We start from the raw sequence: 17,553 nt of genomic DNA on the forward strand, positions 1-17,553 counted from the left end.
AAAGGTCTGCAAGTGAACAAATTAATGTAGAGTAAAGTGATTAGGGCTTTTACTTCGGGGAAGATGACCATGGCACCAAAACGAGGGGCGAGTTCCCAAACGAAGTCGATGTTGGCAGCGAACCATTCAATGTCGCCTTCGTTGCCGCAATAAAGGAAGATTGGGCCCAAACGACTAGGGCCTGGGCCCACCCAGTAATCGGAGTTGATGAGATAATATTGTTGGAACTTGGGAAGATCATTGAAACTGAAATGATCAAGAGTCAGATCAAAGTATCGTGTCTCGTAAGTGTACTTTGGTTGAACAAGAATTTTTGGGTTTTGAGAAGCCGTGGGGATTTGCCGAGAAACGGAGGTGGCCGGTGAGATTCCAGCGTTGATGAAAGTAGGCAGATGATTAGGAGGAAGAATAAGAAAAAGGGTTTTGCCATGGTGGTGGAGGGTGGCGATGAACAGCAGTAGTGGCCGAAGTGAAATGGAGGTTCTTTATAAAAAGTAGCTAAATTTCCATTACATTCAAAGAAGGAAAAATGACTTAAAAAGGTAACGAAGTTTCAAAAATGTACAAAAAAAACCATTGTTTTTTTTTTTGTACACAAAATACCATTTTACCGGCTATTATAGGTTACCCATAAGGTATTATTTGAACACATGTGTACTTTATTGGTATTTTGTGTATAAAAAATATACTTTAATGGTATTTTGAATACTAAAAATAAAATAATGGTATTTTTTGTACATTTTTGAAACTTAATTACCTTTTTAAATCATTATCCCTAAACGAAAATCGGTCAACACTTGCCAATTCCCATAAACTATGATACCCACCGAAAATAAACAAATACCCGATTAATTAATTACTACATATATATATATATAGATTAATCATTCATCATCAAAACCATATAGACTCTAAAAGTTGACGTGCTTCTAACACATATATCGGAGCAATAATGGCGTCAGCAGCATCCATGGGAGTGGCGGTGAGGGCGTTGATGATCGTATTGTTGTTTGTGATGGTAGCTGCGTTTGCTAACCTATTTGCTGTTGACGGTTATATTTCATGCTTTGACTTCAGCTCCAGGTAAATTACAAGCGTCATATTATGAACAGATTTCTCTTTAACATTGTTTTCAAGAATTATCTATCTCAATTAACCTTTTATTTTATTGGTATGAATTTTCAATCATATATACGAAGAGAAATTTAAGACTGAAGTAACGGTTGATGTTTTTGCTTCCTATTCAGTTTCCTGTGTAGTAATGTTTTTGTTAAATTTATTGCAGGTGGGGGGTGAAGATCCTAATGGAGTTTTCCGTATATACTGTTGTTATGGGCGTAAGCATTCTATCATTAGTATTGAGTTTTCAGTCGTTAGCTTTTTGCTCTTAAGACTTGATATAGAATTAATCAAAGGCATCAACATAGAACACTGATAACCAACTTGATCATTGAAAAATAATTCCTTTTACACTAAACAACATAAATATTCAAAATTAGTCCAAATATATTCGTTTTGAGACGGATTTAAATTTTTTATGTTTGGTTCTTGTATTTTCATTTTTATTCACATAAAATTTGAAATTACTATTTTATTTTTATCAAATTCTTTAATAAAATTTTGTTTTAAATTATGTTAATATCTATGTATCTATCTATTATAAATGTATTATAATAAATCTCAAAATATTCTAACCATATTCATTTAAAATTTCTAAAATTTTTAATATTTTCTTTTAGTTAATAAATTAAACTCCATCATTATTCTAATTTTAATGTTAAGTCGTCACTTTCTAACATAAATATTTAATTTATTTATTTAAATTAAATGTAAAATATTATCTTTCAAATGCTACCACGTATTAACTATTAATATAACATATATAATTTGTTAATTAATTAATATATAATCTTAAACTTAAACAAGCTACTATCTAAGATATATTGTAGTACATGACATAATTTTTACTTCATATCCATTTGAAACCTACAAGAGGGGATGAAGATATCACTCATTTTGTCTATTAAATGATATTCCTATACCACTCATTTTGTCTATCTTGAATCCTGAACATTTTAGGGGATGAAGATATATTCAACACCTTCCAACTAATTTACTATGGTCAATTTGGTTTCTTTTATATTAAACTCATTTGTAATTTTAAATTTATGAATAATTCTTCAACTTTCAACCTAAAATATACTTAAATTATTGATTTTTTGCACCATAATGATTTAAAATATACACAACTATTCAACTTCATTTGATTTTTAGTATGTTGAACTTACTTTTAATTTTAATTTTAGTATTAACTCTACTATTTAAACATAAAATATTTTTAAAAATTATTGATTTATGTCAAATAAATTTACAAAGGGTCCAAATACCTTTTTCAAATAGTTACAAAAATCAATATATAATTAAATATAAATATCAAATTGATTAAAAGATTAACCAAAATGTAAGAATTCTAAATCCACATCTATAAGTTCTATGAATTGAATGGATATACAAACCAAGGAAGTATTAAAACTCACAACCCTTAAACTTGAAAATTTAGACCTAACATGACCAGACTAATGTCCTATTTTTCTGTACAAATATGGTGGTTTGTACGTGTGTAACTGAGCGGAACAACTAGATATCGACTCGTTAAAAGCTCGACTCGGGATTGAATTAAACGAACCTGAGCCAAGCTCGAGCCTAAATATGAGGCTCGTTTATTAAACGAACACAAGCCGATTTTGAATTAATGGGCTCACGAGCCTAAAAGAGAGCTTATATATATATATATATATATATATATATATATATATATATATATATATATATATATATATATATATATATATATATATATATCTCTGTGTGTGTGTGTGTGTGTGTGTGCTTATTTAGGCTCGTGGACCCACTAAATTGATTACGATCACGATCTGAGCTCGAGCTTCATCTTAAGGCTCAAATCGAGCTCGAGCCTGAGATTCCTCCAAATTAAACGAGTTGAGCTCGAGCTTGGTCAGGCTTGGGCTCAGCTCGTTTACACCCTAGTGGCTTGTAAAGCACAGGAAAGACCTATGAAAGTGTTCTAACATAGTATTTTGCTGGAATTGTGTGAACAGTCCGCCGAGGAGCTAATAAGTGTAATGTAGACCGTCTCCAACCTATTTCCATTTTTTCCGTAAAAATAGAGTTAAAAATGGGTTAAATAGTGTTTAATCTCTATCCTTATTCCATTTTTTACCCCTAAAAAGAATATTTCATTATTCTAACTTATATAAATTGTCAAACACACCCCTTCTATTAATTTGGTTTTAACAAATATATAATTTATATTTTTTTCATTACAATAATATTAAATAAATAAGATTTATTTATAACACTTAATTATAAGCTTTTGTAAAATATGTTATTGTGTTTTAAACCAATATGTATTTAAACATTAATATGAATTTGATAAACAAAAAAAAAACATTATATTTATAATTAATTAATATAATTTAATATATAACACAATATTATAAGTATTAAGTATCACATTTAAAATATAATTAGTAGATAAAAAATAAAAAATGTATAAATATACAAAAAGAAAAACTAAAATCGACAACTCAAAGTTCATCATCATTTTAGGGGAAATGAATAGTATAAAACTATATTTAGTGTTATACTATTCATTTCCCCCGAAATAGGGGAATAAATGAGATAAGGTTAGAGAAGAACAGAGGAAATAATGGAAAATATGAGTGGGTTGGAGATGCTCTTAATCCACCCTTAACGTTCCTTTTCACACTTATTTTGTTGGTTTATGATTTCCAACATCCAGTTTAATATATATATATATATATATATATATATATATATATATATATATATATACACACACACACACACACACTAGGCGAATGCCCGCGCGTTGCGCAGTGAGATAATTATGTAGTTTAATATGGTTATATATGGTTTAATGTATTATGAATAAGCCATACATAAAACTTTTATGCGATTAAATAGCATGTATAGTTTTTGATTTACAAATTTTTTTATCATAATAAATAATGAAATTTTTTTACTATTAGTTTAAAATTTTAAATGTAATTTTTATGTACACATTAGTATCTAATTTAATTAGTTGATGATTAATTAGATATGGATTCTCATTTGTGGTCGTCTATTTATGTTGAACCTCATAAAAATATATATTTAACGACTTTTGTTAGTTTTACTATTGAATAGAAAATGGTGCCGTATTTTAAGTAAATATAATAAATCTCATTCTCAATCTATTTTAAGATAATGATATATTTTAAGTTAATATAAAAATCATATTCTAGAACTAATGAAAAGAAAAAACGGAGCCAAAATTTTTAATTATAATAAAGTTGATTTCAATTAAAAAGGGCTCAATCGAAGATAATATCATTCAATAAACATCATAAGATATTACGTTATATTCAAATTGCAGACATCATTTTTGTAAGAGTCATTCAAAATATATGAGACTATAGTGCCTAATACAATAATGTAATAACCAAATAACCCTAACATATTTTAAATGAAATATAATTATAATATATTATCTATGCAACTAAATTTCTGCACAACATGTGAGATTCGTCTACTATATGATATTCTTATAATATATTATACTATAGTATAAACATTATATTTGGAAAACCATTATGAGCTTTATTGTAGTTTATAACATTAAATTTGTGATGGGCTGTATTTGACACATATTGAATGTATTTATATCTATATTATATATTTAAAACAAATCTTATATAAATATCCAGCCTAAATATTCATCTTCAAGTTTTCTTTCTTCACCACGTAAACAAACTTTTGTTATAAAGCCAAAAATGGAATAAAAGACACTTAATTGTATGATCATGATATATTGTATTTTGATTGAGGCTTGTACAAAACATGCATGAGCATATATTATTAATTTATCTCTTGTTTTGGGTAATTCGAATAAGATAGCTTCAAATCCAACGTATCAAACGGATTACCCATTTACTAAAGTCTAAAACCCAAAAACTCAAAGATGTTCTAATATCAAACAAATGCATGAGGTTTTAGCAAATTATTATCTCATATGAATTACCATTGATTATGTGTGATTAATTATTAAGAATGTGAAAAGGTTTGGGGGTTTCAAATGCATGACAATCAAGGGAAATTGCATGTTTTATAAGTATGTAAGATATATATATATATATATATATATATATATATATATATATATATATATATATATATATATATATATATAGACACATACATACACACACACACACACACAGAGAGAGACAGAGAGAGAGAGAGAGAATCAATAAGATTTGTGAGAACTTACGAACTTATAATCAACTCATCATTTTTCAACACCGAAAACAACGATCTTTTAAAAAAGGTGCATCTAAGACATATATAAGCTCAAAAAAAAAAGATTTCATGATTTTTTTTTTTGGTTTTTTTGTATGACTGTTGATGAGCACAATCAACAATCGATATGGCTGCGGATTGTGCTCATCACTAGTCCGTACAACTGTTGATTGTGCATACATGCAAATTTCGAAAATAGATAAATAAAAAATTGTCAAATATTTTTTTGAGGCTAGATATGGCTTAGATGCACCATGTGGAGAAGATCGGTGTTTTTTGTGTTGAAAAATGATGAGTTGATTAGGACTTCGCAAATTTTTACAAATTTTATAGTCCCTACAATTACTCATATATATATATATATATATATATATATATATATATATATATATATATATATATATATATATATATATATATATATATATATATATGAGAGGGTTTACTTGAGATTAAAAAAAGTAGAGATTTTGAGATTCAACCTCAGCCACATATTTTTCATTTCCCGCTTTAATGCTCCAGCTTACTGGCAGCAACAACATATGCCTGATCATAAATGATTATATGGTAGAGAAGTATAATCATATAAGATTATAAATATTTATATGTATAAACCTAATCATAAAAGATTATACATATATATATATATATATATATATATATATATATATATATATATATATATATATATATATATATATATATCTGTTTACAGACTGATTAATCATAAATGATTATAGCAGTGTTGTATAAGAGGTGGTGGTGACAAATCTGGCGGTGGTATAAGTAATGGAAGTGACTGTGGTACAAGTAACGGAAGTGATTGTGGTGGGGTTGACTTGTGTCAGAGGTGGTGGTAGTGGAGGTGGCGGCGACAGTTATGGTAGTGGGGAAGGTGGCGGAGGAGAAAGGAACATGCAGCACTGTATAATCATTAATGATTATACCAGGCCTGACGTAACGGTACTCCGGAGGGTTACAAGCAAATGTGAAATATGTGGCTGGGGTTCAATCTCAAGATTTTTGTATTGTTTTTAATTTCAACGGAACATATATATATATATATATATATATATATATATATATATATATATATATATATATATATATATATATATATATATATATTAAAAAAAAATACATCGAACATATGGACATTTGGATTTAGAAACTCATACTTTTTGGAATATTCGATTATTGATACACATTGAGTAAAACTAGATCACTACTGTTAGAAATTTGAGTTTAGAAAGGCTTGGAAATTCTGAGAATTGTGATTAACACTTTCAAATCGAAGTATTTGGTGGTACTCCCAAATCTACAATTGGATAAGACTCAGAGAGACAAGAACAAAGAATGTTTGATGATATTTTCGTATGTACCAGAAAATGAGACCAAAACCAACTTTTAACAACTTTTTCTGAAAACTGTCATATGATAGTTTTAAACTGTCATAAAACCATAAAAACTGTCATAAAACGGATATATGGATAAGGGTCAAACCAATGGTCAATTAACTGGAAAATCAATTTTCGATCCCAGCCAGGGGCTCTGCCCCTTGGACCCCGCCAGGGGCTGCCGCCCCTTGGACCCCGCTCCCAGGGGCGCTGCCCTCGGACCCCCGTTCGTTCAGGGGCTTCGCCCCTAAATGACAGTGTACTTTGAAACTTGATCAAACTTAAACAAGTGTGTACTCCACACCTTCCGTACTTGTTTAATATTTATCAAGATCATTTTTGGTCAACACAAAGTAATCTCATTACACTTAAATAACATTGATGATCAAAATCACCAACAACTACTTTCAGCGTGCATATTATATCAGTCATTTGCATTACAAGAGAATATATTTCTACACCCAATTGTTTTAATCAAATATATAAACTACCATTTTGCTGTATGTTGGTTACTTTTAGGCTTGGTTTTTCTACAAGGAATCCGGGTGGATCAAGACAATTATTTTCACTCTTTCGATATATTTTCTCGGAAGGTAATCTTCTTTCCGTTTATTTTTTGTTTCAATTATTTGGAATCATTTTTTGCATTTCACAAGAACAATGGATATGCACTAAATTGGGTGAATTCATTGTTTAGAGGACCTTTATACAACTTATGGAGGTTGGTTGTACGTCATTTTGAACATGATCATTTTGATTTGAACATCAAGAATTTATTGAATAAAGGCTAGCAAAAGGCTGGAATTATAAACATTGCATGCATTCCCAAAGTTGGTAATTACACCCGTTGTTTAGGATAATGAGATCCCCTGATTTTGCTTTACTTAGTCTAAATGAAATCGCTCGATCCCCCCACTTGCCAATACATTGTTATTTATCATAGTGTTGTTTAAAATTCAATCATTTCTGTACGTCTAACATGACAATAATCTACCTTCGAAGGTCTCATGTTATTGTTATCCATTTTAAACATCAATTAAATCGAGCTTGTATAGTCAGAATGTTACTCCACCGTATGTTAATTAAGCTTTGGCCAGACTTATTTGATCGTAGACTACTCAAAAAAAGGCGGTGTCAATTTCAACTTTGTTGTTGCATAAGGGGCACATAACCAAGTTAACTACAATCATATCTTGGATTTTAATAGTCGCAGTGCTTTATGTCTTGAAAACAATCCGGTCTATCATGGATGTTTTGGAAGAAATAAGATTCTATATTAAAAAGATGGATACTAAGGAGAATGTAATAGACATGTTGGCAAAGCTATTAAAATATGAAGAATTTAATGCTTTTATTGATCCCTAATTTGCAATGAAATTTTGAATCATTCTTTTTCTTATTTGTTATTTCTCTATCTTCTGGATGTAATTAGTGGAAGCTTCGATTTGAAACTTTGCAAGTATTAATTAAGAATATTTTTTCTTATGTGCACTATAAATCTGCAACTAGCCTTTATATGTGAGCCAATAACCCTAATAAGCATGAAAATATTTTGTTTCTCTTTTCTTGCATACATGATAGAACTGTTACATGTCATATACGCGTACTTGTTAGTGTCATAGTCATATTTTTTTACCTTCTACAGCCTTCTTAGCATTGGATACATCCTTCTTCAGTTCTTCAAGTTATCACGTGAAGAATCTTCGACAAATCCATTATACTTTGTGTTAGCGAGACATCATACAAGGTAAGAATAAATGATATTCCATGACCATCAAAATGTATATTCTACGTTCTCTAATTATTTCTTTCTCTATGTTCTCTTTTCAATTTAACAACGTAAATCATCTCTTACTTGCTTTCTTACGTTACGCTTTACAAAATTGGGTTTGACTCGTTTTCTCTTTGATTTTTATAACTGATTGCATGAATCATATGAAACAAATTGTCAAGAGAGTTACGTGTATTTTCAATATAATTAAAAATTTTGCGTAGGGAACACACCTCGAGGATCCCTGTTGTAACTGTAAGAGCAATCTTTTCTGCACTATTATTTTTGACGATGGGAGCTTTAATTTACACGCTTATTAAAGATATATCGGGCTCCTATGATGATTCATTTACAAAGTACGTAAACATCCTTCTATTTCAATCTTTATTTACTTTTTCCTTTACATATACAATGTAAAGTGACTTTAATAATTAATAAATGCAAACAGGTGCTTCTTAGCAAACATGACAGACCTCTATATCCATGCTGTGATGTTCGCGGTATGTCTACCTTCATGATGTACTTGGCTTTGATATCAAATGTTTATGCTTTAAGACAACTTGGAATTTTCCATTATATGGTATTTGAAATTATTCGTTCAATATTTCTTTGCTTCGATTTCATGTTTTCCACTCTATTTTTCATCGACTGATAGTGACAATCTTGACATACACATTTAAGCTATTGTATCAGTTCCTGAACCAACCTTAATTAGTCACATTATTCATATTTCTTATCTCAAATGTTGTCAATGATTAAGTTGGTTACACATATGTCTTGTATTTTTAATTTGTATTTTTCACTTTGCAACTTAAGATGAAACCAGTATATTTATATTTTATGATCGTGCAACAATGGGTTTAGGTCAGATAAATCAGTGACTTTCATTCTGAATGCGATTAAATTTTATAATCCGTATTTCAAAATTTTCTTTTTACGGATCTTGATGCATTTAAAATGAAACTAGATTTCAAAAATATAAGAATTAGATATTCCTTGTACTACTTTTTCTCTATAACAAGAATAATGGAGTGTAGATTTTCAGGTGTGGATAGCATACAAAGAATCAAGTTGGACAACTGCTACCTTATGGATAATTTCACTTTTATTTTTTGGGAGGTGAGTATTTATTCGATCCAAGTCAATTTCTTATTTCTCACTTGCATTGATAAATAGGAACCTATATACATCTTATTTCTCCTTTTATTATATATGTTCTTTTAGAAGGCCTTACACACATACAGATTATTTACTTCTAAATTTACACATCACGTTTTATCATACAAGTTATTCTCTACTTAACTTATAGTCCAACTGGTATAAAGCAATATACATCACATAAATGTGGCATAATGCTTACTTCGCATATTTTTGTTTTTCGTAAGGCTTCTTCACATATTTCTTAATTTATATTAATTATATTATTGATATGAATAAGTTCTTCATTCGTAAGCTCAACTACATATTATATGATATACCTATACATAATCCTTAGTTGTAGTTCTTATTTTTCGCCCCTGTTGAAGACCATATCGTTTCTGTGATTACATTACGATTCACATATTTCCTAGAAAAGCGGTGGATAAATAATCTATTTTCTTCTTTTATTAACGTTTTAAACACTTTGCTAATGAAGGATGCTTAGGCTATGCATGATAAATTATTTATGCTCGCTAATTGTCATGCTTGGTGCATCACATATTATGCATCTTAAGGGCATGCAAAGTATGCAGTTCTTTATGAATGCTGCAATAATTGCATATTGTTTTGCGAATGAAAATAATAGATTATACTATTTGTCCTAAAGTTCTTGCAATCAATGATCTTATTTTTGATTTTACACGTTTGATATAATCATAAATTTTAAATTCAATTGCATGTAGTGCGGTAAATTAATATATATGGCTAATGTTGAATTTGAACCTTTTCACAGTATTACTCTATGTGTATACATAGTTCGACAATTGTTCAGCATCTCACCCGAGAAACCTGCTTCATATATCATTTTCAGTAGCAGTGACATGTAAGTCCAGCAAGAAACTATGTTAAATATTCGTAGTCATGCATATACAAATATATATGGTGCATTTGTGATCACGAGAATTGTTGATGTATATTACGATGAATTAATTTGAATTTGCATCTCTATGAATTAATTGGATTTCTTCCTTAATTATCTGCAACAAGAAACTGAAATTGTACATTTAGTGAAAGGTGTTTTAAAAATCTTTGCTAGCTTCACATCTAGCTAGTTCTTTTGTTGTTCATGCTAGTTGAAAGGAATTAAAATCGTTATCAAAAGGATAACTTAAGTCATAATCTAGTAAGATTGTATTTACTATGATTTTTTTATTTATATAATTAATTCTCAATGTTATTGTGTTTGGGTAACATTCATATTGGCTAGTCACTCAAAGTGTCTATATGACTAGGTCATTTTTTGTTTGATTTTTTTACAAACACTAACATTGCATTATATCTTATTTATTTGTTGTCACTTTTTGTAGCATCTTGATTCTAATTTTTTCTGTTTTTATCTTGCAGATGTGAGCCACTAATCGCACCACATGCCAATGTATAAATATGACTCGCTACCTACAAGCTGTTTGTTTTTCTTAATTTGTTAATAATCTTAGGTCTTGTTATTTTCTTAATAATGATGTTATCTAATATTTTATCGACTATCAAAACAATTGGTTCTTGATACTTTTATAGTCATCAGGACTCACTTTCTCTTGTTATAAGAATTACTATCAGTATTTATTTTCTCTTGTTATAAGAATTAGCTAAAACAAAAGTCATTATTAGTGACCAATATTTTTGACTTGAATTCTAGTTACTAACAATATCTTTTGGTCACTAATTTTAGAAACATTAAAAATTTAGTAACCAATACTATAATGAACATCACTTGATATGTAACACCGTAAAATTTCAAACAAATTTTCACATTTTTAAAACCATTTAATTCACAATATTATAAGACACATTGTTTAATATATTCAAACATAAGTCAAAATCCCAAGATCATATCATATAAATAAAACTCCGCATGTGTGTACTGATCATATCGGCGCATTTCCGCGATCCTCACTAGTACCTGAAACACATAACACATAATACTGTAAGTACGAAGCTTAGTGAGTTCCCCAAAATACCACACATAACACATACTAGCCACTTGAGGCTATAACTCAGTGGGCCCTTGGGCCCTAACTCTGTGGACCTTCTGGTCCTAACTCTGTGAACCTCCCGGTTCTAACTCTGACACACCCTGATATACACCCAGCATAAATCACATAGAAATAATGTAGTGCAACACATCACATATAAAGCATACAATAACTCTGTTACATAACTCTAATTACCACTCAAGGTAAAATACAATGAGAAGACTCACCTCGGATGTCTTGGTAATATCTCACTCGCGTAACACTGATCTAGCCTCAGCCTAAACACAGAAATGATCATCTCAATTAATAATGGCTCTCCAGGCTAGACTAAATCCTCACACGTCCTTTAAGAAGGCTAAAAGGCGATTTTACCCTTCAAACAGTGCACAAGTCTAATTGTTAACCAAACCCTAATAGTCAACAAAAGTCAACGATCAACCCTTTGACCAGACTCGCCGAGTGCACAATTGTGACTCGGCGAGTTCATTCATGAACCCAAGTCCTCAAAACCCCCAATGATTCACCAAGTTACTTCCCCAACTCAGTGACTCACCAACTGTGCGATTCATGGGGAAAAACTATCCTACTCGCCGAGTCTGTTCTTGGACTCGACGAGTTCATGCCATGCTCTAACTCAAATGACCTCCTGAGGTTAGATCCGTTCCTCTAACCCATAGATATGGCCTCCTTAAGCAATATAAACACGTAAAGTTTGGATCTTGATGCACATGCAAGGACCTAATGGCTCTATTTGAAGAAATGGCCTCAATGTGCCACCCTAAGCTCATAACTCCCAATGACACCCAAAAATCTCAAGGAGTTAAGGTCTCTGGACCTCTTTGGATCCATATCCAAAGTCTAAACATAAGAAGGGACCAATTGCTCCTCAATTCATTCTCTAAAGGGGCTAGAAACTCTAACTCTCAAAGATTAACACCAAAGCTGAAGAAGGATCGAATATATATCTCAATATGAAGTCCCTAGGCTCTTAAATCCATAGAATAGCACCCTCTTTAGTTCCCTCTTGCCTTGGTAACCTTCTTCTTGCAAAAACACCCACACAAAGATCAAAAATGGCCTCTTCTTCCTCACAAACGCTCTAGATCTCTTAGGGTTTCAGTCAGCGGTCTGGTAGCCGCAAATGATGGCTATAAGCCCCTTTAAATAGGTCCCAAAACCATGGGAATTAGGGATTCATTAAACAGCACAAACTTGCCGAGTCCACTAGTCGACTCACCGAGCCTAACCATTAACCCGGATAGAATTCGCGATCCTACTCGATGAGTAAGCGTCAACTCGCCCAGTCCCTCCAAAATCTCCAAAATAAATGAATAATAATGTACCTGGAAATCCGGATGTTACACAGTAGTTACTAAAACTAAAGAATAAATAGTAAAAAAATCTTTTTAAAGGTCATTACGAGTATTAGTGACCAAAAATAATGTTCACAACATTAAACACATAATGACAAAAATAATGGTTACTATATTGTTGGAGACTTAGTGACCAAAAACAATGGTCATTAAAGACTTTTCATTTTTTGCACTTCACCAAAGGTCAAGTAGAAAGAGTGTAAAGATCTAAAGTAGTCATTGAATTTGTATGAAAGAAATTTAGTGATTATAAAAGGGAAAATGACACTGTAGCATAACAAAATTTTGCCTTTATCTCGGATTGGTCACTAATTATTTTTTGCGCATTTAGTCATTAAAGTTTCAAATTGACTGTCAATTATGCAATTTTGAGCAAAGCAACTGGATGAGCCAGTTACTTGGCCTGTGTGTTAGTTCGAAATATGATTACAAATAAATTTGAAGGCCATGTTAGTAATGCCATGTATGTATCCGTGTAAATGAGAGAAACTTAAGGTAGTTGGTTCTGGTCGTCCCTTTTCATTACTCCAAAACATCGACACATATCTAGGGGTTTCAAGTCCAATAGAGAACGAAGTGAAGTAGCAGGCAAGTAGTAGCAATGTCAACCTCTAACCCTACTAGGATGTGTTCTCTAACGGAACTGAACTTTACAATGTGTTTATTTGCGAATATTTCTCTTGTAATAATCATATGAATTCATCTTCATATATCACACTTTTTCTCTTATGATACACATTGAGTGTATTAGTTTTCTCGAATGTTTCATGCAATTAGATTGTAAGAAACTAACCAGCTAGGTGCTCCCCTTTTTACTAACATTAGGCCTATTATGAATGATGTGAACTATGAAGCCTTCATTTTTGATGCATATGGAACTGATGGTCAAATATCCGTTTATGTAGACCATGTTGATGATGGATTACAAGATTTGTATGGTTTTGAAAGAGAAGATGATGTCCATGATTCTTTTATTCTTGGTGGGAATGATGACATAGGTGACATTATGGATGTGAGAGTGGATTTTAATGAGGAAGTAATGCTAATGAATAGAACATATGATGGTGAATTATCAACTAAATTGTGTGCCCAAGAACAGGGGGAGCAGGAGGATACCAGCTATGATTTAAAACATGAGGGTGAAAGTCACCACACAATTCAAGTTCATGCCATTTTTAATGAGTCAACAAACTGGATGAAACAAAGCCCATACTTTGTATAAGATTTAAAGATCCAACTCAAGTAAAAACTATGTTGTAGCAGTAGGATACCAATTGTGAATTGTTGAAAATGATAGTAAAATGTTTTTGGTACAAGGTTGCAAGGTTAAGTGTACCTTTAGGTTATGGGCCTCATGGATGAGTGATGAAGACAACTTCAAATATTTAAGCTCAAAACATAATTGTGTTATGAACTTTAAGTTAGGTTATAGGGTTTCATATTCATGGCTAGTAAGTCATTATACCAAACAAATCTTATATAGACAAAAGATAAGTAGGAGAAAAATTAAGGTTAGAAGTTATTAGGAAGTTTGACATTCATGTGAGTCTTAGGATGTGTAGGAGGGCTCAAAAATATGCTTTGCAACTAATAGATGGAACTCTTATGAAATATTATGTAACATTCCAAAAACCATAGTAAAAAATTTTCAATTTTCAAAAGACATTTTCATAAAAACCATATAGCAATCAGTCATTTTTTCAAAACAAAACCATGAAAATCGGAGAAACAATATCATATCTCAAACTTAAATCTGCAAGAGGATGTGTATGATCATGCTTTCTTCATGCCCCGATCATCTGAAGTACCCGAAACATTTAAACCCATAATTGTAAGCCAAATCTTAATAAGTTTCCCAAAATACCTCACATTACACATACAATGCATTCATACATAAGCCTTCAGTCTGCCTGGACCGCCTCACAAGACCTACACGATGCTTGGTCCGCTCTATTGAGCCTATAGTCTATTGGACCGCCTTGCTAGGACAATAGTAACTGGACCGCTCCTGTAACATTCCGTTTAAAATAAGATAATTAGATAATAAACCCGGAACTCCGAGAAGTAATTATTATTATTATTTTATATTATTATAATCCAAAACCAAATAATACATTAGCTGAGAGTTGGGATCGGGAAGCCAAATGACAAGATTTGAATCATTAGGGTTTAAAGTTTAGTTTTGGGACTTAATTTGTAAAAATTTATGGAAGCGGGGAATAAAGAATAAATTTCGGACCTATGTTGAAAAGGATTTGTAGAGGGAGGGGTTGTTGGCTAAATTACGGATTGGACTTGAAAGGGTTTTTTGAAGCTAGGGTAGAAATGGTAAATTTGAGATTGAAATTGAAAGAATAAGGAGGAGGAGGGACCAAATGTGTTGTTATGGATTGAAGTCATGGGGTGGGGGTATATAATCTCGTCACCCTTTAAACCCTAACGCTAATCGGTGCATTAGCCGCGACCTCTCTTTCTCCATTGGCCAACCGACCTCCTTCTTGCATTTCTGATCAGCCAACAACCATAGTAACCACCGAACTTCCACTCTTCTCCTCATTTTCCTCTTCCAGGCACTTCCACTTCCGTTGAAGACAATTTCACCATCAAATAAACCTTGCTATGTTACTGCCGCTGTTGGCCTTGTTTCGACGAGACCAAGGATGACTTGAGACTACGTGTTTGCCGGAGAACAAGATCGATGCATCTACCGACATCCATCGCCGCCACACTACAATTATCGAGGTCGCCAACTGAAGCACCACCATGACCATTCCGCCACCGCCTTTCGTTATCTGTAAACGCACACCTTGCTGCATAGTCGATGGTTTGCAGCGATGGTCTCGTGTAGGGGAATGAATATATGTTGTTGTTGAGGCCGTAAGACACCAACCATCAACGTCGCGCCGCCGCTATAGCTGTTCGTCCGTCCTTTCATCGCCACCAGCCACCTTTGAAGGCGGCTGTGTGCGAGTTTTGATATGTATTTAGGTCTGTGTGTGTGTGCTGATGTTATATTGTGTTAAGTGTGTGTATGTTGTGTAACCGGAATTCGCAAAAAGGCCACCGCCACCACTGTGAGGTGGTGGCTGCCACCTCCGAACACCGCCTACTGCCACAGGCACCTGTGTGGGTGAGTGTGTGTTAGTTTATATGTAACACCCTGTTATGAAAATACAATTTTATGGATTTCAGAGGCCAAGGATAGGGGCATTTTGGTCTTTAATGGGTTTTGAATTTTCATTCAAGAGATTTTGGGCTGGGGAATGTCGCTAGAGGTGTAGGGCTTCTCACCACCTTTTCGTGGATATAAAGTTCGTCGAAAACGGACTTGGAACGAAGGAGTTATGATGTTTTGGAAGTTGTTGACTTTAATGGTCCCTTAATGGGAAAAGTTGACAAGAAGAGCCATGCATGTATATAAGAGACGCGTGGGTACGCCCAACGCAAGCTGGGTTATGCCTAACATAATAGGAAGCATGGTCGTGGGTGCACGGAGGCGTACGCCTAATGTATAATTTACGTGGTTCGATGAAGGTGACCTACAACCAAGGGTAAGAGGGGAGTATTCAATATTTCATAGTTCTCAAATATATGTTACAAGTACAATTCACAAAGATTCGCGTAACACTCTAAAATTCAACATAGCTAAAATGACATAGTATGCATCCTAATTATACTAAAGGGATAAGTCCTAAAAGACTAATGTACCATGACCTTTTGCCCATAGGCCCATGAATGGTGGCAACCAATCACAATCCACTATGTAGTAGCTTTTGGAAAATTCATACATGAAATACAACACATGAGTATCAACAAAACACATGATGGAGCAGCTTTAGCCATAATGGACCATCCTGATGCACATGTGGCGCATCATGAACACTAATGACCCAACATCCAGTATGGTGGCACAACATGATGTATTCCTTGAGCATCAGCAACTTTTGAGCATCCTTGAACAATCTTGAGCATCTTAGAGGACTTTATAGCATACGTGGGTCATCAGGGATACCATGGCACATCAAGGAACCAAAATTAAACACCTTGCACCAAGATGGTGCATCTTGATTGATGATGGATCATCTTATGCAAAGATGATACAACATCCTTCAAGCATGGCGTAACTTCCTTCTAAGTGACACAACTTCCTTCTAAGATGGCGCAAGATCTTCGAGGTTGGCACAACGTCTTCCACTTTGCCGTAACATCTACCAAAGTGGTGTAACATGATCCGAATTGTTGCAACATGTATGCCAATGACACAAAATGCTTGCCTAATAGTGCAACATGTTTTCCACTTGGCCGAACACTTAATAAAATGGCACAACTATTCATCAAGTTGATCCATTCCACTCCATGTTCTCCAAACCTTTTACATGTGCTACATACCTGTTTTAGAAGATCCATTCATTTGGCACTTGATTTGTTCCTTTTTCAGATGGTTCATTCCCTTCTAA

At 32.7% G+C, this 17,553-nt stretch overlaps 1 protein-coding gene across 1 annotated transcript; it reads left to right on the forward strand.

Annotated features, from left to right (window-relative positions):
• Positions 1-925: 925 nt before the first annotated feature.
• Positions 926-11,251, forward strand: LOC144999764 (uncharacterized). Its single transcript, XM_078958933.1, has 9 exons — positions 926-1,083; positions 1,286-1,337; positions 7,299-7,372; positions 8,425-8,526; positions 8,775-8,906; positions 8,999-9,050; positions 9,596-9,669; positions 10,484-10,573; positions 11,095-11,251. Exons 1-9 carry the CDS (start codon positions 953-955, stop codon positions 11,129-11,131), a joined length of 744 nt encoding a protein of 247 aa, XP_078815059.1. The 5' UTR covers positions 926-952; the 3' UTR covers positions 11,132-11,251.
• The last annotated feature ends 6,302 nt before the right edge of the window (positions 11,252-17,553 follow it).

Source organism: Lactuca saligna, chromosome 1 (genome assembly GCF_052625555.1).
Source record: "Lactuca saligna cultivar CGN05327 chromosome 1, ASM5262555v1, whole genome shotgun sequence".
Taxonomy (NCBI): domain Eukaryota; kingdom Viridiplantae; phylum Streptophyta; class Magnoliopsida; order Asterales; family Asteraceae; genus Lactuca; species Lactuca saligna.